The sequence below is a fragment of the Myotis nattereri genome (genome assembly GCF_964212035.1).
Source record: "Myotis nattereri genome assembly, chromosome: 9".
NCBI lineage: Eukaryota > Metazoa > Chordata > Mammalia > Chiroptera > Vespertilionidae > Myotis > Myotis nattereri.
The window spans coordinates 40,336,086-40,359,532 of record NC_138084.1 but is presented as its reverse complement, the minus strand read 5'-3'; the positions used below and the strand labels follow the sequence as shown (position 1 = coordinate 40,359,532).

Genomic DNA, 23,447 nt, shown 5'->3' with positions numbered 1-23,447 from the left:
CCTTCTGTTCAGTAAAAGTAAAGATCAGTAACAACCATTACACAGAAAGAAATGAAATGTGTCATGTTAAATTAACTAAAGTATTTAATATTGCCAGGTCACTGTGATCCTTTCTTTGTCTCTCTACCTCTTCTTTTATGTCCCTATATCTGTTCTTTCCCTGTCTTTGATTTCTATACAATTAACAATATTCATTCCCACTGTTCTGACTCTGCCCCCTTTTAACCTTTCCAATCAGGCAGAGATCAGGGAACAAGAGGAGCCTCAGTTCAGAACAGGTAGGAAGGAACAGGGAGCAGCTGCGATGGCTTCAGGAATCCTGGTGAACATAAAGGAGGTGATGACCTGCCCCATCTGCCTGGAGATCCTAACAGAACCCATGAGCCTGGACTGTGGGCACAGCTTCTGCCAAGCCTGCATCACTGCAAACAGCAAGGAGTCCGTGAACGGCCAAGGAGAGAGCAGCTGCCCCGTGTGCAGGAGCAGTTACCAGCCTGAGAACCTGCGGCCGAGTCTGCATTTGGCTAACATAGTGGAGGTGCTCAGGGAGGTCAAGCTGAGCCCAGAGGAGGAGCAAAAGAGAGATCTCTGTGAGCACCATGGAGAGAAACTCCTGCTCTTCTGCAAGGAGCATGGGAAGATCATTTGCTTGTTTTGCGAGTGGTCCCAAGAGCACCGTGGTCACCACACATTCCTCATGGAGGAGATAGCCCAGGAGTACAAGGTAATAGACTGGGATGGAGGTAAGACAGGGCAGAAAATAGAACTTGATGGGAAATCTTAACTTTGCATTTCACTGTAATTATATTGCCACCAGACCCTGAGGCCTGTGTTCACTTTTCTTCCTATGTTCACTTTCCAAGACCTGAGAGACATTTCTGTGCATTCCACACAAATGATGAGCAGACTTTCAATCAGAAGTAGACATTTTTAAACCTTGTGCTAATAGGTGGAGGCTTGGGTGCACAAGCAAAGCTGTCATTGTCCCTTTGGACAGGAGAGTAAATCAAGACCTAAATTCTTTCCTTACACAGGTTCAAGTTTTTTCTTGTAGGGCAAAGAGAATCTGTCTTCTCTTGACATAGTAATGGTTTCTCCTATCATCTGAGTCTTAAAGAACACAAAACCACATCAGATTTCCTTCAAATCACAGCTTCAAGTTGTCATTTTGCAGTTTCTATAAACTCAAGTCTCTTTAGAGATCAACCTGATTTCTTCCCCATTTGTCCTCTCTTCTGATGATAAGAAAGCCCAAAGCTTAACCCTGATGTGATTCCTCTCTCATAGGAGAAGCTCCAGAAAGCTCTGGACAGTCTGAGTGCAAAGCAGCAGGAAGCTGAAAAATTGAGAGCTGACCTTGAAAAGGAAACAACTTCCTGGAAGGTAGGAGGAAACTCTTCCTGAAGTAGTTAGACAAGATTCTGGATACCTCCCTGGGTATAGTCAGAAGGAGCTCCCTGTCTTCTTGTTCCCTGGCAGTTGATATGTCCAGATTTATTGATTAGCCATTCTTCATCCTTTCCTTGGTAGGGGTTGGGCACAATATGAATCTGTTACAAACTAACACAAATATTTGTAGGTTAGTTATTGTCATGGAGAGATTATCTGGTGAGGAAGGCTAGTGAATTCTGTGTTCATGTCTCTGTTTATTTTGAGCCTTTAACTCTTTCAGGGGAAGACGGTTGCCAACAGTTCATGTCTTTGATGTTCAACATTAGGCAGAGGGTGGGGGTGGGGGTCAGGGGTAATGCTGGAAGGCATGACTGCCCTGAGCAGCTCTGTGAGAGCTGAGCTACACCTTGGTGTTTTGTTTTGTTTCAACAGTGCAGACTTGAGGCCATTATTTTTGGATGTGATGAGAAGAAATAATAGGAAAAAATAGGCCTCCCCAATGATTCTTCCTGTGCTTGCATCTCCTTTCCCTCTGAGAACTTCCAAATCAAATACTTCTTTTTCTGGCTTCCAGTCTCTTCTTGATATCCTGAGTCCCTCCCTTTCTTTTTCATTCCTGAAGGATCTAATATATAATGAAATCCAAAGTATCCAGGATTATTTTAAAGGACTGAGAGGTATTCTGGATGGTGAGGAGCAGAAGGAGCTGCAAACGCTGGAGAAGGAGGAGAGAGATGTTCTCAGTTACCTGGCTCAGGGTGACAGTGAGCTCATCCAGCAGAGCCAGTTGTTGAGAGATCTCACCTGGGATCTCCAGCGTCGGTTGCAGGGGTCAACAGCGGAGATGCTGCAGGTAAGACTCAGAAAGAATCATTAGCATCTGAATTTGAGGAAAACAAAGACTCCTCAAATGATTTCCATAACCTCTGATGTGTGGCTGTGCTGTTTGTGGTGGTGATGCTGAGGTTCCTTTGGTCTTGCAGTAACTGTTCCTTGCATCTATTTCAGAGGTTATGGAGATCATCAAATGCATGAATAACAAGGGAAAATTTTATTTTTATAACTAGAGGTGCAGTGCACAAATTTTGTGCACTGGAGGAGAGTATAGCCCAGCCTATACTCTCTCCAATCTGGGACATCCCTCTCATAATCCAGGACCACTGGCTCCCAGCATCTTGCCTGCCTGCCTGCCTGATTGCCCCTAACTGCTTCTGCCTACCAGACTGATCACCCCTAACCACTCCCTTGGCAGCCTGATCTATGCCTAACTGCTCCCCTGCCAGCCTGATTGCCCCCAACTGCCCTCCCCTACAGGCCTGATCCCCCAACTGCCCTCTCCTGCTGGCCTGGTTGACCTCCACTGCCCTCCCCTGCTGGCCTGGTTGCCCCCCACTGCCCCCCCTGCCACCCCAGTCACCCCTAACTTCCTCCCCCTCCATCCTGGTCACCCCCAACTGCCCTTCCCTGCAGGCCTGGTCACCTTTAACTTCCCTCCCCTGTTGGCCTGATCGCCCACAACTGCCCTCTCCTGCCTGCCATCTTGTGGTGGCCATCTTGTGACCACATGCGGGCAGACATTTTTGACCACATAGGGGTGGCCATCTTGTGTGAGCACATGACAGTCAATTTGCATATTACCTCTTTATTATAGAGGACTAGAGGCCTGGTGCACAAAACTTTGTGCACTCGGTGGGTGGGGGTGGGGGGAAGTCCCTCAGCCCGGCCTGTGCCCTCTCACAGTCTGGGACCCCTTGGGGGATGATCATCTGCTGGCTGAGGCCTGCTCCCCAGGTGATTGGGCCTAAGCTGGTAATCAGACATCCCTCTGGCAGCTCGGCAGCCCTCAGGGAATGTCCACTTGCCAGCGGGGAGCAGACCTAAGCTGCAGTTGGACATCCTTAGTGCTGCTGAGAGGCTCCCACGACCACCGCTGTACTGACAGCCATCAGCCTCGCTTGTGGCTGAGCAGAGCTCCTCCATGTGGGAGCTCACTGACCACCAGAGGGAAGCTCCTTCATTGAGCGTCTGCCCCCTGGTGGTCAGTGTATGTCATAGTGACCAGTCATTCCCAGTCTTTCTGCTGTTAGGGTCAGTTTGCATATTACCCTTTTACTATATAGGATAGAGGCCTGGTGCACGGGTTGGGGATGGCTGGTTTGCCCTGAAGTGTGTCCCGGATCAGGGTGGGGGTCCCGCTTGGGTGCCTGGCCAGCCTGGGTGAGGAGCTGATAGCCGTTTTCAGGCAGGCCAAGCCTGCAACTGAAGCTTCCAACCTCTCCTTTTTTTTCTTTCTTTTTTTTTTTTTCATTCTGGGATTTATTTACCTTCTATAGCTGTCACTGGAGCTGAGAGCCAGGCTTTAGCTCTGAGGCCCGGCTTCAGCTCTGAGACCTCGGCTGCTGAAAACAGGTATCTGGGGTTTGTTTAGCTTCTATAATTGAAACACTGTTGCTTAGACTGGAGCTCAGAGTTGGGCCACGGCAGGCGGAGAACCTTGGCTTCCTCCATCGCCGGGGTAACCAAGCTTCATGTTTGCTTCAGCTACCTGGCTGCCGGCCACCATCTTGGTTGGCAGTTAATTTGCTTATCGCCCTGATTAGCCAATGGGAAGCATAGCAGAGGTATGGTTAATTACCATGTTTGTCTATTATTAGATAGGATGTACTAATTACAGTGAAAAAATGACTGTGGAGGAAAGATCTATTGTCTCCAAGTATATTCTACAGGGCACTATATTTGTGACCTAGCCTAGAACTTTTTTTCAGATAGCTCTTTATTATCCAAGAGTTGTTTTTTCTTCATAGAATGAGTTGAGATTTTTCTCCTTTTTCTGACTAAACAATTATTTTCTTAATAAGCAAATGAGAAGGATTGTTATTATTTATTCTTTAATTATTCAATAAATGTACCAGTGATACCATCTCACTCTGGGCCTTTTTTAGGGAAAGGTTTAATATATATATATATATATATATATATATATATATATATATATATATATTTTTTTTTACTTGTGAAAGATCTTCTTGGGTATTTGTGTGTGTGTATATATATATATATATATATATATATATATTTCTGGAATCAGGTTTTTATAATATTCATCTTTGTTGAAATTTGTCCATTCTAAATTTTCATATTTATAAACATGAATTTCGTCATAATACTTTCTTAGAATCTCTTTAATTTCTACAATACTTACAGTATTGGCCCATCTTTTATTCCTCGTTTCAGTGATTATTTTTGTCAGTTTAGTTATATTTGTTTAATTTTATTGAAGTTTTTCAAGAATAAACTTGTTTTATTGATTCATTTATTTTTTACCTTTCAATATCATAGATTTATGTTCTTACTTATATAGTTAACTTTGTGTATGTATATGTATATGTAAATGCACATTCATATATGAGTGTGTGTACGTGTTTGTGTGCATGTGTGTATTGGTTTAATTTATTGTTCTTTTTCTAGCTTCCTAAAGTGGGAAGTTTGACCACTGATTCAACAACTTTTTCTGTTATTTTTTAATTATATAAATGCATAGTTTTCATTATATTCCATACTTTTGGATTATTGTTGTTTAGATTCAATTCAACGTATTTTCAACTTTTCTTTGTTATTTTCATCTTAACCCTTGAAATATTTGAAACTGTGTTGTTTAATTTACAAACACTTGGTGATTTTTACTTTTTCTTTTGTTGTGTATTTTAAAATTAATTCCTTTAAAATCAGAAAGCATATATTTTGTTATTTAAGTCTTTTAAATATGTTGATACTAAAATATTGTATGTCCAAATTTTTATATGAATTTGAAAAAAATTTGTATTGATTTGGTAAAAGGGTTTATAGATGCCAGTTAGAATTAAATCGAGCAGGTTGATAATGTTGGTCATGTCTTCTACATTGTGATTATTTTCTTATTTATATTTTTTCTTTCTTTTTTTTTTAATTTTTCTTGAGTCCCTAACATTTCTTGTAATACTGGTTTGGTGGTGGTGAACTTCAGCTTTTATTTATCTGGGAAGCTCGTTATGGCTCCTTAAATTCTAAATGATAGCCTTGCTGGGTAGAGTAATATAGGTTGTAGATCATTGCTTTTCATCACTTTGAATATTTCATGTAACCCCCTTCTGGCCTTCATAAGACTATCAGCTGATTGGTTGAGAAATCAGCAGACAGTCTTCCAGGAGCTCCCTTAATAGTAACTGACTGCTTTTCTCCTGCTGCTTCAAAATTATCTCTGTATTCATTTCTCACTGGGTGTTTTTTATGCTGTCTGTCTTCTTTTTCAAGTTTCCTGACTCTTTGTTGAAGTTCTCAGTGAAATATTCTTTTCTTAAGTTCATTGAGCATCCTTATAACCTGTGTAGAACTCTGCATTTGGTAGATTGCTTGCCTCCATTTTGTTTAGTTGTTTTTCAGAAATTTTGTCCTGATCTTTCATTTGGGACATGTTTCCTTGTCTCATTGTTTTTGCTGCCTTTCCATGTTTATTCCTATGTATTTGGTGTATCTGCTACATCTCTCAGCCTTGGCAGAGTGGCCTTATATGGTTGGTGTCCCTTGGGAACCAGTGGTACAGTTTCCATATTCATCTGAAAAAGGTGCTATTGGGTTGTGTGTGCTCTCTTATTGTAGTTGAGTCTTGATTGCTGTTGCACATTGGTGGGTGGAATTGCCCCTCAGGCTGAATGGTTGTCTCATTTCTTAACCTCCACACATGGGTATGTTACAAGCCAGTTTCGTCTCCACCCTTCCTACCAGTCTCAAGGTGGCTTCTTCAAATTTTTAGTTTCAGCAGAATGTCAGCTTGTTATCATGTGGTTCTCAAAGGTGGTTATTCTATAATTTAATTATAATTTTGATGTGAGTTTTGGAGGAAACAAGCACATTTTTTACCTAGTGCACCGTTTTGTTCAAGATTCTCTTTTTATTTTGCCAAATTTGTATCTTTGAATCCAAAATGTCTCCTGTAGACAGCAATACTGTAAGTTGCTTTTTAGATAGTCCAGCAATCTCTGCCTTTAAATGGTCAATTAAGACAATGACATTTAATGTAATTGTCAATGTAACTCTATTTAACTTACATTGTGCTATTAGCTTTTAAATGCCACCTACAATTTTCATTGTTCTCTTTAACCCAGCGGTTTTCAACCTGTGGGTCGCGACCCTTTTGGCGGTCGCCTAAGACCATCCTGCATATGAGATATTTACATTACAATTAATAACAGTAGCAACATTACAGTTATGAAGTAGCAACGAAAATAATTTTATGGTTGGGTCACAACTTGAGGAACTGTATTTAAAGGGCCAGAAGGTTGAGAACCACTGAGTTAACCAAATATTTCTAGTATAAAATTTATTTTACGCTTTTTATTTTTGTGGTGGTTGCTTTTCTCATTACAATATCCATCCTATTTTATCAAGATCTATTGCATATTAATACTAAATTAATTCCAATAAAATATGGATACTTGCCTCCAACATTGCTTTATATTACTTCAGCAACAATGCAGTCATACTTTTAATATGGACAGTTAGTCCAATGCAGGCCAATGCCATGCAGGCCTTGGAATTATTTGATACAACTGGGAAGACATACTTTTGGTGGGAAATTTGTATGAGGAGATACTTTTTTTTTGCTTTCATGAACTGAGGATAAAGTCAATAAAGAGGGGTAAATAGACTTTGGAGCATGACATAAACCAGATCCTGATGACAATGTTTGAGCTTCAAAATGAAGCTTGATTAAATTACAACTGTCCCCCAATTTCCTTTTCATCTTCTCTACTTTATCTATTTTTAATTTCTTTTTGTCATGAACAACAAGACCCTAATGCAGAGAACAAAGCAATTTTTAATTTTTTATTTTTGTATGTAGATCCACCGGTTGGCCTAGTTTTGGGTGTCATGAAAAAAGTTAGTCTCAGGTGATACCAAATGTATTTGTGAATATCTGTTTAAAGGAATAAATCTTTGATGATAAACAAGTTCAGATGACAAAAAAATTAACAATATGGACAAACTGTCTTGTTAGAGACTGAAACGCAGTAAATATTGTACTATTTAGAACAGTGACCAAGTGGATGTTGGTAACATCAACAAAGGTGTATAAAAGAGGTAGTAATTTGTTTGCTGAAAAGTAAGTTACATAGTAAACAGCCTAAGTTACTGGTGCCTGTGGGTGCTTTCTTAGGCATTATTGTAACTTGCATTTAAGAGACAAATCTGAGTAAAAATAGACTTTGGAAATAAATTGTACGCAAGTGTGTGTCCAATTTAAGGGTGTGGATAAGATCAACTATGGATAGTGGGTGAAACAAGAAGGGAGATTTGAGAAATGCCTACATTAATACATTTGTTTGCTTGTACATTCAGTGGAAGCCATATGAATTTTTGAAGAATACTGTAACTACTCGTCTTTGATTCTTCCAATCAACTCATAAAACTTGACAAGTAATAGTTAATCAATTTACACTTGTGTTGAATAAATGAGCAAACCATGAATTATTCAAATCATCTCATAAGGAGTCTTATGAACATGGGGAAAATACCAGGGTACTCGTGCTTTTCTTATAAATATGTCTCATCTCCAGGTACTGGAAGCTAAAGGTGTTCTTCCACAAGGGTCAAAGTTGTTTCTATATTTTAGAAAAACTGACAATTGTTCATGAATCTTCTGAAATGATAGACCTGGCTCTTTTCTTTATTATTTTGTTCTCACATTAGGACCATCTCTATTCCCACCAGATCAGGGGGTTGCTGGGTATGTGATGAAGCTTTGTAAGTGAGGAGGACTTATTACTTTTTGACTCATGTTTTCTCTTTTGTCACTAGGATGTGAATGGCATCCTGGAAAGGTATGTGTGAAAGATGAACAATGAACATTTTGTCCTGTAAAAAGAGGTTTAAAGCCATTAAAGTTATCTGGTAGTTAATTACAATAAAATATTGCTCAGGGAAGAACAAGCTGGTTGTAGGTTTACCTTGAATTTCTGTTCACGTATGGTTTAAGTATTTTATAATTACTGAGAATGAACCAGATTTTATGGTAGGGAATTTAGATGGGGAGAAGTTGCAGAGTTTGGATTAGAAGCAGTTAAACATAAGATGTTGCAGTTTCAGGCCCATGTGACCACATTAATTTTGTTCAATCAGCATGATTGTATCAAACTCAGATTTCTGCACTTCATAGGTGATGGATTTATTCTTGGAATGTCATGTTTTCTTCAGCTCCTAAGCAGCCAGAATTTGAGACAACTCAGTTATATTCCTTTTATGTTTCTCTGTATTTTCCAAAAACAACTTTAAATATCAAGGAATATTTTGACTCTGGCACAAACAATTGATCCATCTTTCTCACGCCTTTTTTTAAAAATTTATTTCATAGTGGGAGAGATAGGGAGAGAGAGATAGAAACAGCCATGATGAGAGAGAATCATTGATTGGCTGCCCTTTCATGACTCCCCCCCACCACCACCACCACCACTCCCTATACTGGGGATCAAACCTGCAACCCTGGGCATGTGCTTTTGACTGGAATTGGACCTGGGACCCTTCAGTCCACAGGCTGGTGCTCTATCCACTGAGCGACCCAGTCACATGCCCTTGATAGGACTAGAACATGTGACCTTTCAGTCCTCGGGCTGATGCTCTAACCACTGGACTTAAGCAAATACTGCTATATCTAAATGTGAACATCTACTTGGCAACATTAATCTCTTCCAAGCACATGAAATTCAGACCACTGTTAGTATAGTGTCTATAATGTCTTTTCCAAGTGTTACATTTTTTTCCCAGAGCAACTGAAATCTCAGATATTGTTCCTGGGGCCTCCCTACTGGTGATTAACACCTAAAGGTCTTGGTCCTCTCCCGAGAGTATTCCCACACAGTATGCCTAAAACCACCAGGAGCTAGGTTCTGCAACCTTCCTTTCTTGTCATAATTCTGGGAATCCAGACCCATGCCATGGCTTTTCCTTACATTAATTTATTTCAAGGTACCAAACTTTGCATTTTAAAGAAATCCACTATTGTATATAATTTCATATGATTTTTAGAAGTTAGAGAGGGAGAGGATATTCACTTTGAAAGGAATAAACTGTGCTTCTGAGAGGTATACTCCTTCCCAAGATCAAGCAAAAGGCACCGGGGAAAGTGGACCAAGCACAATTTTTCTGGCTCTAAGTTCAGAAGCCTACCCTCTAGTTCCTCAGTGGTCCATGAAAGGTCTCTAAGTGCAGAGTTCTACTCTCTACTTTCTCAGGGGTCCATGAATGGGGGCTCAAGTGTTCAATAGGGTGAATGGATAAAAATCAGTGGTTTTGGATGACAAAAACTGCAGAGGTGTGGAGATCTTTTTTTTTTTTTTGTCGTCCCTAGGAGTAAGACCTTCACTCTGAAGAAGCTGAAAACTCTCCCCAAGAAACAGAGGAGAGTGTTCCAAGTCCCCGATCTGAGAGGGATGCTGCAAGTGTTTAATGGTGAGGAATCTAGAGTGAGAGGGTATCTGTGGATTCTTGTTATGATGGTGGTTAAAGAGGAAGAAGAGTTCAGTTTCTAGGTCTGGGTAGAGGAGACAAAGGAAAATGGATATTATGGGCTGACTATATGGGCATATTCACTGGGGAGTGGTCAACTGCCTTGTTCACCTCTCATTCTTCCATGTACTTCCTTACATAGACACCAGTCTTCCCCCTGATCTGAAGAGAAAATAGATTTTAATGTAGACTCTTTTGCTTATATTTTATATTATGTATATTTTCTACTTTCAGAACTGACAGATGTGCGCCGCTACTGGGGTAAGTAGAAATCACAGTATCATGAAGCTACCCTGTCCTCATCTTCTTTTAGAATATTGCATTTCTATTAGGTCTCCTTACTAATGCAAATAATATCTTGGGATAAATGTAACAGGAGGCAAATTGTACATCCTACTGATGAAGGAAGGGTGTTCAAATAAAAAAAATTAAAAGGCAGCAAAGATAAGATGGTGACAGTGATGCAGATAAACTGAGTTTGTTAGATGCACCCATGAAAAAAGGCTCCACACAGAAGTGGGTTAGGGTGTGAGAGGTTGTTAAGATCCATGTTTTCCTTCCAACACACATACATATTATATTTCTGCAATGATATCCTGCTCCTTAAAAACTAAAACGAGTTTTTTCCAGTTCCTACTCATTTTATTCTGAAGATCTCTCTTGCAATGTCATAAGTAATAGTACATCATTTTTCTGACACAACACTGTAATTTTTTTTACAGCAAACATGACCCTGAATCACCAATCAAATGTTGACATTTCTGCATATAAGAGAAAAGGGAGAGGTGACTTCTATCAGAGAGCACATTGTCCACCTGAGAGAGAAGATTATGTTGTCCTGGGATTCCCATCTATCACATCAGGGAAGCATTACTGGGAGGTAGATGTGCCACAGTGTCAGAACTGGATTTTGGGGGTATGTAGCAGGAGATACCCAGTCTCCACTGGGATAGATTTTTGGGAAAAAAATCAGCCTGTTTGCTCTAGATATCAACCTAAAAATGGCTACTGGGTTATAGCGTTACAGAATTATTACCAATATCAGGCTTTTGTGGATTCTGCCTCCTCCAACCCCTCACCCTTAACCCTGTTCCTGACTGTTCCTCCAGATCGTATTGGAGTTTTTCTAGACTACACGGCCTCCACTATCTCATTTTTTAATATCACAAACCATGGGTTTCTCATCTATAAATTCTCTTCATGTTGCTTTAATCAGGAAATTTATCCATATTTCAATTCTATGGAATATCCTGGCTCCCTGAAACTGTGCTCTCCAAGCTCTTAAACCTCATACTCTCACCCACTTCTTTGTAGAACCTCTTTCCTTGAGTGCATCTAACAAACTGAGTTTTTCTGCATCACTGTCACCATCACATCTTTGCTGCCTTTTTTCTTCTGATTTGAACACCCTTCCTTCATCAGTAGGGTATACAATTTGCCTCATGTTTTCTTTATCCAATATCTTATTTGCATTAATAAAGAATCCTAATTCATCATTTCTATAATTCTAAGGAAAATGACTAATGTCTTGCCGTGGCCGGTTTGGCTCACTGGATAGAGCGTCGGCCTGGGGATTGAAGGGTCTCAGGTTCGATTCCGGTCAAGGGCATGTACCTTGGTTGCATGCACATCCCCAGTAGGGGGTGTGCAGGAGACAGCTGATCGATGCTTCTCTCTCATTGATGTTTCTAACTCTCTATCCTCTCCCTTCCTCTCTGTAAAAAAAAAATCAATAAAATATATTTTTTAAAAAGAAAAGAAAATGACTAACGTCTCATAAAAAATGACATGCCTGTAGATAACATCTCTACCAATTTTTTAAATCTCATGTCCTCTGCCTCTGACTGAGATGATGGAAAGCTTTCTAACAACTTTTGTACATTATTGAAGTCTCTGTATAGGAGTCATTCACTACAGAATGAGTCCTCAGGTGTGTGTCAGTTTACCCCTTTATGTTTATTATTCATCAAGGAGTGAAGGAGAAAATATTATAAATAATATGTACCAACAGAGGAAGCTTTGTGTCCACAGTGTCTGAGTTCAAGTCCAGTCTCTCCAAATATGCACAATGAACCATGACTAAAATACTTGAATGCTGATTTTATTTTCTTTATATGGTCCTGGTAATAAAACCCACCATAGTTAGTTAGAATCATTGTGAGAAGAAAAATGTCATTAAGTGTATAACATGTAAGTGTCTCAACTGAATAAACATTTCCCCCACTAATTACTGAGAAATATAAACTGTGTCAGTGTCTCATTAAACAGGTTTTTGCGTTAAGGGGTGCTTGGGTGGTTTTTACTGAAGTCTCATGTTTCAGATGCCAGATACCTCTGTGCTGCTGTCAAGACACGTCCAGCTCTGCCAGTGATAGATAAAACTGTGTATGTGAATGCATGTGTGTGTACATGTGTGTGTATGACACTGAGCATTTTATTATAATTCTACTGTTACTATATATTAGTTCTGATCAAATAAACTAAATCCTAGAATATTATATTTCACATTTGTAAAAATATATATATGAATCGTACTTGATGTATTGTGGTAATTAAACAACAGAATCTTTTTAATAACCTCTGTCATTGCTAGTACATAATTAGTAATCAGGTATGCTGTTCTATTACTGTGACTGCAATAAATTATTTTAAGAATACATATTAGTTTAGCTTACTTTCACAATTATTATTCTACTTTGTTTTAAGAAATAAAGTAATTTGATGAAAGAATTATAACTTTCTTTAAATTTTAGTTAATTAAAAAATAAATATTTTTGTACAGTTTCCTAGTTAATATTTCTCATTTTTCTACAGTAAATATATGTCATTGAAATTGAACTTGAATTTGGGTTATATTTGCTCTGCATTAAAAAGTTATCATTGCCCTCTCCAGTTTGACTTTTGGCCTACAGATTGAATGGTTGCTGGTTCGATTCTGGTCAAGGGCACATACCTTGGTTGCAGGCTTGATCTCCGTCCCAGTCGGGGCGTGTGCAGGAGACAACTAGCTGATGTATCTATCTCACATCGCTGCTTCTCTCACCATGTCTCTTCACTTCCCTTCCACTCTCTCTGAAAATTAATGTGAAGAAAATATCCTTGAGTGAAGATTAAAATTTTTTTAAAAAATTATTATTCACAGAAATACAGTAGTGTAACCAGTACTATTGTGTGATTTCTAAACAACTGTGTAGGTAAGTGTTCTGTTGCCAGGCCAGCCTTACTTTTGCAGGGAGGTGCAAGTTTTAAGGAACAAAGAAAAGCCAGTTCTTCTCCTCCAATGAGACAACAGGGGCATTATTTCTGCAATGGATATTCCCACCAATCCAGAACTTGTGGAACCCCCTTCTCTTTGGAATTTTTATTCCCAAATCTTTTTCCAAAGAAGTAAAAGTTAAAATAAATAGATAGATTAATTAATTGATTAATTAAATGGTTCTCTTGTCAATTATTAGCTGCTCTCATCCCTGCATGTCCATAGGAATTTCCAAATGACTCACATTGGATGATGTTTGATATAAAAAAGAGTTGCAGCTCTTTTCCTCCCTGGCTGCTGGAAGATCAACCTTCATCATGAATGACACGTTAACTATCTGGACCAGGAAGTTCATGACCAACAGACTACTTCAGCAGAAGCAAATGGTCATTGATGTCCTTCACCCTGGGAAGGCAACAGTACCCAAGACAGAAATTCGGGAGAAACTAGCCAAAATGTATAAGACCACACCTGATGTCATCTTTGTGTTTGGATTCAGAACCCACTTTGGTGGTGGCAGGACTTATGATTCCTTGGATTACGCAAAGAAAAATGAACCCAAACACAGACTTGCAAGACATGGCCTATATGAGGAGAAGAAGAAGACCTCAGGAAAACAGAGAAAGGAACACAAGAATAGAATGAAGAAAGTCAGGGGGATTGCCAAGGCCAATGTTAGTGCTGGCAAAAAGTGAGCTGGAGATTGAACAACAGAAGGAGTAAAGATTCTTCGGTGACTTTATCTGTGATGGTTGTGCAGATTTTTCATGAGTGGATCAATAAACTATAAACTTATATTTAAAAAAAGAATTGCAAAGTGGGCATTCCTGTGTGTGTGTAAAATTGATCTTCTAAAATTTCCGTTTGAGGTTTGCCTTCCTTTTACCCCTTTACTATGATGACTGAGACTATGATTTACTAGCGATACTCTTTAATTATTGACAAATATCAACCCAGGAATAGTCATGTCTTTTCAGTTACTGGAATGCCAATCCTCCAATTCAGGATAAAGTCTCTAGTTGCAATGAAAAAGGACCTGAATTTTTAGATACTGCACTTTTCAGTTCCCTGACACCGTTAAAACTACTCAAGCTCTGTCTCTGATAAATACACACACACACACACTCACACACACACACCACGCATGTACTCTCAGGCATACTTTTGTTTTCAGTTGTTTTCTCCATGTTGGCTTCAATCTTTCCTGTGAGCTAATGTACTATGGCAGTCCCCAGGAAGGAAATAAGCCTATTCTTTCACCCCCAGCCCCTAGTGAGAGAGGAGTTGAATCTGCAGTGGATATTGATGCAGGGCTTGATTGGATAACCATGTCTGGTCTTCTGAAATACAGACAGATCATTGTTTTTCAGTAAAGAGTACAACTAGATTTCCTGGTTTTTAGGCAAATAGGAAACCATAATGAATTATGTTCGTTCTCCCATCACTTAAAGTCATCTCCAGAGCTAAGCACATTGCGGTGGTCAACATCCCAGAATATTATGTTCTGAGGCCCAGGGAATAATACATTCTCCTCAGGGCTCTGTGTTCCCTTTAGTCCCCACATCTCCTGTTTGAGAGAAGTTCTCTGACTTTGGATGTATGATTCTTAACTGTTTCTGGACTGAAAATAACAGGGCACAGGAAGTAATGTGGTTAGAATGTGGTAATGTAGATAAAAAACAGACATTGAGGAAAGAATCTGGGTACATCTTAGGAACAAAACAGAATGTGAGAAGAATTGTTAAATAAAATAGATCAAAGGAGGTTATATAAATGATAATAATACCATTTTTATTTATGACCACAGCAATTATGTTGACAGTAACACCAGTGATAGAACAGAAATATGATCATCATCAGCATGCTCAATGTAATTAAAATTATATCCATTACAATATAACTGTATGTCTTTCTATTTAAATATCATTCCCCATATACCAATATTTTGTAATGAATCTGGTACAATAAAGGATAACAAAGAAGATCCCTTCCTGCCTTCATAAATCTAATTGTTGTTGGATGAAGGGGCTAGATGAAGAGGGATACTCAAAAAGAGTATTATATGATGATAAATATGATAAAGGAAAGAATGCCAGCTCTCAGAATGCACTTTGTGCAAAATTTACGTGCTTATCTTTGCATTTGCAAAGCATCAAGATTTTATTTATAGCTAGAAATAAATTCATTCCTATCTATGAAATGGAAATTGTCAATATGGCTCAGGAAATACACTTATATAAATTCCAGTTCCTGCCTCGTTGATATATGTGAACAAAGAAGAGTATATAAGGCAAGCTTATGTTCCTCAACTATGGGTTATAAACAATATAAAAATATCTGTGCTTTTTATTAGAAAAACACCGACATTTTGGATGCCCTCCGTGTCTCATATGAGTTAATGTGTGAAGATTGCCCAGCTTGGCAGTCTTGTCAGTGAGGGACCCTTGTCTGGAGCTTCCACCAGCTTGTAGCTGTAGCATCTGAAACATGTTCTCAGAAGAACAAAATTGATAATAGGGCACAAACACATGTAGAGGAAATAGAAATGTTTCACTTCTGCTTTAAAAAATATTATGCTTATGTTTTGCCATTCTATTTTCATTATAGTACTATGCCATGCATACATTGTACCATGTTAAATTTATTATTTTCAATATTTTTCAGTTCTGCTTTTGATTGATGGTGCAAAAAGGTCCAAATGTTTCCCAAAGAAGTGGGGAAAGTGGACACTTAGGGAGTTGTGTGTGCTTCCCAGAGAAAGACTCCACTTGTAGAGCTCCATGTGTTAATCTCCATGCCCTTCCTGCCTCCTAGTTGCTGGTAACATGTCACTGCCACAGCTGTACCACATTATGTCAGAAACAAAAACTGGTAGTTATCCAAGGGGCCTGCTCGGATTCAATGGTGTTGTGGAAAAAATTTGTCAATAGGTTCAAAAATTTTCTAAACACCAGCTCTTTGTAGCTGCTATTTGGAAAGAAGGATCTTTCCTAAAATTTCAATTTTACCTTTCACAAGGACAGCTGCTACCATTCAGCTCAAACTAACTGAGCTCTGCAGTTGATTATCTTCCCCATCACACTCTGCATTACAAAGGGCAGGTACCCAGACTTCCTAAATCATGACTTTATACCCAGTAAGATTTCTAGGACATGAATATAGTATAAGCTTAAGTAGTTGGTATAAAATTGAATTGAAATTCTGAGTAATCAGGCAAGCTGTAGAGTGTGTCATTGGATTTCACTTTCTTCTTATTCAAATATTCTTGTTAGAATAATCTACAAAAGGGATAAAATTATAAGAATATGCTGAAGCATTGACTTCCCTAAGTGTCCTGACTGGTGACTTCCTATTGTTATTGTTCTTAAGTTTCTGTTCTGCTTCCTTAGTTTCTTTTCCACTCTTATGAACTTAATTTTCATTTCTCACTCCACTCCTATGGGGGAACTCCTCTGTGGAGAGCTAGTCACTGGCTTGCTGAGTGAATCTTGACTAGACTTACAGCTGATCTCCTCCACTGAGTTAAGACTCCACCTATACATTTTCTGAAAGTAAGCAGGGCAGTTTCTGGAGACAAAGGATGGGAGGCTTTGGGGGAGCAGACTGAATGTGTTTGGTGTCTTAAATTGTGTTTCTGAAGCTGCTCTGCTGAGGTGGCAGAAAAGAGGAACACTGAGTCCGGGGGAAGAGTGATCTTTAGAGAAAAGGGGGTTTAAAAGAGCAGAGTCTTATTTATTTCTTGGAGGGACCATTATTTCTCCAGGCTGAGTTACCTCATCTTCTTTCTATTCTGTAGTTTTGACTTTCTACCTTTCCACGGTGAGTCAGAATACTCTTTTATACCCAGACAGAAAATCCCTCCCTCCTGTTCTCCAGGAAGCCTGTGAGATGGAGCCCTGTTCTCCCTCTTCATAAAGCCCAGGCTCCTGGTGAGGCCAGCAGGAGTGAGAGCCCTTATCAGGAGGCATATGGGAGGGATGGGATCTTAGGGGCTCTGCAGGGATCAGAACCTCTTGAAGCTGGTCTCTTACTCTTTTGTTAAATTAGCATTATTTGTTTATTTATGTATTTATTTTTATAAACCTTTATTCTTAAATGTACAATAAGCTCACAGACAACACTTCTTTCCAGCTGTAGGTGGCAACGGATGTTATCATAAGGAATCCAGATGTTAAAACAGGAATGGAATTTAGGGTCACCAGGCACAAGGAACAGCTCATTTCCGGCTAGATTCCTTCATTTCAAAAGGAGTTAGTAATTTTTCAAAAGAATGCCATCTTAGTCTCACCTTTGAGCAATTTGTACCTTGATCTTTGTGTTACTTAGATTTTGATGTGTGCTTTCCTTTTCTCCCTCATCTCAGAGATCAGATATCAGTGTTTTATACCAGAACAAGATTCATATCTGGTGTCTACCAACTGACTTCTCAGTGGCTATTACAGGTCTCTCAAAACAGGAGAAAGTTCATTTTATAAATATTGAAAATTTTTAATTAAAATCACAATGACAAATGGATTCACCTGTCATGTGCTCAGGCCTCACGAAGCTTTTTATGGTGAGAGGTAAACAAGGTAGTGATTACCATAGTTACACAGTTCTTGTGAGTTTCACTTGTTTTGACCATAGTAACACTTCCTGCACTTCCTCAGCCCATTAGCTTCCCAGATAAGATCTGGGGAGTGTTATAAGGTCAAGCCTAATTATGCTAAGAGGACTGTGCCCTCTAAGCTGGGACTTGTTTGTGACTTTGCCAACAGGTCAGTACGAGGCTTAACCCTATATCAGTTTCCCACAAATTTATGCACAGCCCCTTTTACAGATTCCTGAACGCTTCTAGATGCTGAGAAACACCCCAGCAGTTTCCAAATAAAGTGACTCTCAAACATTCTAGGGGTTAGATTTCAATATCTATCAGAAGGATACAATTCAACTCATAAAGGCACGTAATGTGTTTGGAATAGGACAGATTTTATCTCTCCAGTGTATAACCAGCCTTAATATTGAGTCTTTTCTCTCCTAATAACAGATGCCTCGTTGGAATTTGTGTTTCACAGGTCTCTGTCATGTGTGTCATCCAGAGTATATGAACACTTCTCCACCTGCCTAAACACACATAGCTTTAGGTGACTGCTGACACATTGCCTTATGTTCAGACCAAGGTAAAGACCCACTATCTACAGACACAAAACTCCCAGGACTACCCAGATGGTCTTTCTCTCTCTGTTTATGCACCCCAGTAGCAATGGGTATCAATCTAGTTCCACGGTAGGGATGTTTCTTTCCTCTGTGAAATGCATAAAACAATATATTTTTAAAAAGTACAAATTGGTAGTTAGAAAATAGTCACAGGAAAATAATCATCTAATTGATGATTAAAATAAAATATTAAATAAAAAATTTAAAAAATCAAAAAGAGCACTCCTTTCTTCAGATGTGTAAATAAAATAAATGTCTTGTGTGACTCAGTGGTTTAGCATTGACCCATGAACCAGGAGATCATGGTTTGATTCCTAGTCCAGAACATGCCTGGGTTGAGGGTTCAGTCCCCAGTAGGGGCTGTGCAGGAGGCAGCTGATCAATGATTCTCTCCATCATCGATGTTTCTATCCTTCTCTTCCTCTCCCTTCCTCTCTCTGAAATCAATAAAGACATATAATATAAAAAGAAAAGAAAAATAGAACATTTTCACTAACTTTCTCATTTCCTAGCACATAAGCAGTAGTCGAGAATCATGTTGATTAATTTTCTGTGATTTTAAATAGTGAATGTTAGGAAAGAATATTAATCTACTTCAAATATTAGTACCTTTGTTGTGCTTTGAAATAGAATAACTTCATGAAGGAACCACATTCTTTTTTTTTTCAATATGTGTTTATTGATTTCAGAGAGGAAGAGAGAGGGAGAGAGAGATAGAAACATCAATATGAGAGGAGAACCAAGATGGTGGCATAGGTTAATGCCGGAGATTGCTGCCTGAACAACCAAATCAAAACACACCTAAAAGACGGAACGGACATCATCCAGAACCACAGGAAGGCTGGCTGAGTGGAAATTCTACAACTAGGAGGAAAGAGAATATCATAACCAGACTCAGAGGAGGCGCAGTGCTGAAGTGAAATACTCAGGTACGGAGTGCGCGCAGAGTGGGCTGGTAGCTGAGGGCGCGGTTGGTGCTTTCAATCGGGAGGGAGTCTCAGATTCTGAGCTCCAGATCTGGGCGAGTCTCTAGGGACCCAGACTCAAATGGGAGAAGCGGGACTGTCTGGCTTCAGTGGGAACTCGAAGGCAGCTTTCTCTCCGAGGTTTGCAGCGGTTGCTGGGACTCTGTGAGGCAGAGCCCCTAGGGACGGAACTGAGAGCCACCATAACTGCTCTCTCCGGCCCACCCTGTTGATCCCGAGCCCGAGCGACCCACCCGCCCTGCCCAAGCCCTGCACAGAGCCATTTGCCAGATAGCCTCAGGCAAAGGCTAGATTAGCACCTCCCTAGAGGACAGAAGTTTTCCCACTGCAGACACAGCTGATTCTCACAGCCAGCTGGCCTGGAGGTCAAATCCCCCTAGTATTAACTACAACAATCAAGGCTTAACTACAGGAGGACTCCACACAAAGACCACTAGGGGGTGCACCAACAAAGCATAAAAAATGCGGAGACAAAGAAACAGGACAAAACTGTCAATGGAGGATATTCAGTTCAGAACCACACTTTTAAGGTCTCCCAAGAACTGTCTAGAAGCCACTGATAAACTTAATGAGATCCTCAACAAATCTAATGAGACCCTCGATGTTATGATAAAGAACCAACTAGAAATTAAACATACACGGACTGAAATAACGAATATTATACAGACTCCCAACAGCAGACCAGAGGACCGCAAGAATCAAGGCAAAGATTTGAAATACGAAGAAGCTAAAAACACCCAACCGGAAAAGCAAAATGAAAAAAGAATCCGAAAATATGAAGATAGTGTAAGGAGCCTCTGGGACAGCTTCAAGCGTACCAACATCAGAATTATAGGGGTGCCAGAAGATGAGAGAGAGCAAGATATTGAAAACCTATTGGAAGAAATAATGACAGAAAACTTCCCCTACCTGGTGAAAGAAATAGACTTACAAGTCCAGGAAGCATGGAGAACCCCAAACAAAAGGAATCCAAAGAGGACCACACCAAGACACATCATAATTAAAATGCCAAGAGCAAAAGACAAAGAGAGACTCTTAAGAGCAGCAAGAGAAAGAAACTCAGTTACCTACAAGGGAGTACCCATACGACTGTCAGCTGATTTCTCAACAGAAACTTTGCAGGCCAGAAGGGAGTGGCAAGAAATATTCAAAGTGATGAATACCAAGAACCTACAACCAAGATTACTTTATCCAGCAAAGCTATCATTCAGAACTGAAGGTCAGATAAAGAGCTTCACAGATAAGGAAAAGCTAAAGGAGTTCATCACCACCAAACCAGTATTATATGAAATGCTGAAAGGTATCCTTTAAGAAGAGGAAGAAGAAGAAAAAGGTAAAGATACAAATTATGAACAACAAACATGCATCTATCAACAAGTGAATCTAAGAATCAAGTGAATAAAGAATCTGGTGATCATAATTGAATCAGGGACATAGAAAGGGAATGGACTGACTATTCTTGGGGGGGAAAGGGGTGTGTGAGATGCGGGAAGAGACTGGACAAAAATCGTGCACCTATGGATGAGGACAGTGGGTGGGGAGTGAGGGCGGATGGTGGGGTGGGAACTGGAAGGAGGGGAGTTATTGGGGGAAAAAAGAGGAACAAATGTAATAATCTGAACAATAAAGATTTAATTAAGAAAAGAAAGAAAGAAAGAAAGAAAGAAAGAAAGAAAGAAAGAAAGAAAGAAAGAAATATCAATATGAGAGAGAATCATTGTTCCGTTGCCTCCTTCATGCTCCCTACTGGGAATCAAGCCCACAACCCGGGCACGTGCCCTTGACTGGAATCAAACGTGGGACCCTTCAGTCCAAAGGCCAACTCTCTATCCATTGAGCAAAATTGTCTAGGGCAGGAACCACATTCTTTTTAATCTCATCTTCCTGCATAATAAATATTCTGTTTCTAAATATATTTAATCTCATGATCTTTAGTTTTCTAGTATACAAGAGTAAGTTGTAATTTATTTTTTCTAAACATTCTCTTTGAATTTGCTATTTAATAGCCTGCTATTAATCTCATTGTCTTTTTCAATTGGAGTAAAAACAATATAAGATCAAATGCCTTAAATTTTTAGGGCCCTGCAGTTCCACAGGTTTAAAATTTCAGTTATGCAAGAGGAATATATTCTAGAGATTTACTGGATAACATCATGCCTATAGGTAACTGTACTGTATTGTGCTGTGAGTAATTAATTCTTAATTTTAAAAGTAAGTGTTGCCCCAACCGGTTTTGCTCAGTGGATAGAGCATCGACCTGCGGACTGGAATGTAGAAAGAGCTCAGGAGACCTATCTCAGTGCAGTGGCAGATGCAATGGCTTGAGCTCACTCCGCCTGTACAAGCTTCCTCGGCACACCGGGAAGTGGCAGCGCCCGCCTGAGCAAGCCTCCTAGAGCCCCTACATAGTACCCTGATCTTTCCTACTATTGGCTGCCCTAAGGATAGTGTAAACTTCTGATTGGTCCAGAATGTTATATATGTCACTGCACTTACACAATAAACTTAGATCTGCGTCACTGAACCTGGTCTCCGGAGAAGGGCATGCTTCGTTAGGACTCCGTCAGCCTCACCCCCACAGGACCCCCTGCTTCACTGGAAGGTTCCAGGTTGGATTCTGGTCAAGGGCATGTACCTTGGTTGCGGACACATCCCTAGTGGGGGGTATGCAGGAGGCAGCTGAACGATGTTTCTCACTCATCTGATCAATGTTTCTCTCTCATCGATGTTTCTAACTCTCTAGCCATCTCCGTTCCTTCTCTGTAAAAAATCAATAAAATATATGTATTTTTAAAAAGTAAGTGTTCTCTTTTTTTGTAGCTATTTACTCCTTTATTTTAAGTACGAAAATAGCTTTTTTAATCTAAGTGAATATACTAGATAAAAGTTGAATTGAACCCTAACCTGTTTGGCTCAGTGGATAGAGCATCATCCTGGGGACTCAAGGGTCCCAGGCTCGATTCTGGTTAAGAGCATGTACCTTGGTTGAGGGCACATACCCAGTAGGTAGTGTGCATGAGGCAGCTGAACGATGTTTCTCTCTCATCTGATCAATGTTTCTCTCCCATCGATGTTTCTAACTCTCTATCCCTCTCCCTTACTCTCTATAAAAAAAGCAATAAAATATATATTTTTTAAAAAGTTTATTTGACCTTCTTTTCTCTTCCCATAGTAGTTATCTTTCATTAGAAAGCCTTTCCTCTGTTTGCCCAGGTATAGCTCCAGGTTTCAAGTGTTGGTTCACATTATGACTTCCAGTGACAGAGAAGGGTCAGGCGTTCTGGATGGGCTCCTCAGCAGTGAGGTATGTAGGTCAATGTTTCCCTTTCCTGGCCAGCCTCACTCTTTCCAGGGAGCTGAAGGGCTGCATGTCCTCAGGAGTGAGTAGAGCTTCTTCTCCGCTCCAGTGAGACAGCAGAGCAGATGCTACAGGAAGGAGTGTTCCTGCAGCACGTGTCTGGCATTTTCATTTCCCACTCTTCCCAACCTGCTTATCAGCCAAGAGAAATAGAAACACTGGGCTACTTGGCCAGTGTCTGCTCTGGTCCCTGTCTCACAAGAAATTATTTAGTTCTCCATTTCTGGAAGACCTGAGGTGGGAGAGGGATTCCAAAATATACATTTCTCTCTCTCTCTCTCTCTCTCTCTCTCTCTCTCTCTCTCTCTCTCTCTCTCCCCCCCCCCCTGCACTTTCCTCTACTGTGTCCTCTGGCAGTAGTTGCTTTGACCTTAGCTCCTGTAGCCCCACCATAAAAATAAATTCTGCAGCCCCAAGGCAGAATGCATGCTGTACTCCTCCTTCTTAGTCAGGCTCCTGGTGGGTCTCAGGATGGGTTGGATCTTGGATGAGATGCAAAATGATTGGAGGTTCCTATGCCAGGTTTGTGTCATGCTGGAGACATAAAACAGGGGTAGATATTAAATGATATCTTCCCTGGTACAATGTTTACCTCTGACCCTGCTGTTCATCAGAGCCTGATCTGGACCACAGTCTCTGCAGCCAGTGCTAACTGCATGTGGCCTCTGGGCTGTTTTCAGTATCTGGACCACTAGCTGGAATACACTTCTGTCCTCCTTCA

General features: G+C 40.0%; 2 protein-coding genes across 2 annotated transcripts; both read left to right on the top strand.

The window, feature by feature from the left end:
- Positions 1 to 244: 244 nt before the first annotated feature.
- On the top strand, positions 245 to 12,165 carry LOC308524045 (tripartite motif-containing protein 5-like). Its single transcript, XM_081098198.1, has 7 exons — positions 245 to 724; positions 1,288 to 1,383; positions 2,015 to 2,245; positions 8,227 to 8,249; positions 9,773 to 9,873; positions 10,165 to 10,191; positions 10,653 to 12,165. The coding sequence occupies exons 1-7, from the start codon at positions 305 to 307 to the stop codon at positions 11,213 to 11,215; spliced, it is 1,461 nt and encodes a 486-aa protein (XP_080954324.1). The 5' UTR covers positions 245 to 304; the 3' UTR covers positions 11,216 to 12,165.
- Positions 12,166 to 13,450: 1,285 nt separating this feature from the next.
- On the top strand, positions 13,451 to 13,981 carry LOC308524150 (small ribosomal subunit protein eS24-like). The gene has a single exon (XM_081098299.1). It carries the CDS (start codon positions 13,504 to 13,506, stop codon positions 13,879 to 13,881), a length of 378 nt encoding a protein of 125 aa, XP_080954425.1. The 5' UTR covers positions 13,451 to 13,503; the 3' UTR covers positions 13,882 to 13,981.
- Positions 13,982 to 23,447: the final 9,466 nt, after the last annotated feature.

What these genes read in the sequence shown, in the direction of transcription:
- LOC308524150 (XM_081098299.1), top strand. Translation starts at nt 13,504, where the DNA reads ATGAATGACACGTTAACTATCTGGACCAGGAAGTTCATGACCAACAGA.
- LOC308524045 (XM_081098198.1), top strand. Translation starts at nt 305, where the DNA reads ATGGCTTCAGGAATCCTGGTGAACATAAAGGAGGTGATGACCTGCCCC. An exon ending in AGATAGCCCAGGAGTACAAG is followed by an intron (nt 725 to 1,287) that starts GTAATAGACTGG and finishes CCTCTCTCATAG; the next exon opens with GAGAAGCTCCAGAAAGCTCT. An exon ending in AGGAAACAACTTCCTGGAAG is followed by an intron (nt 1,384 to 2,014) that starts GTAGGAGGAAAC and finishes TCATTCCTGAAG; the next exon opens with GATCTAATATATAATGAAAT.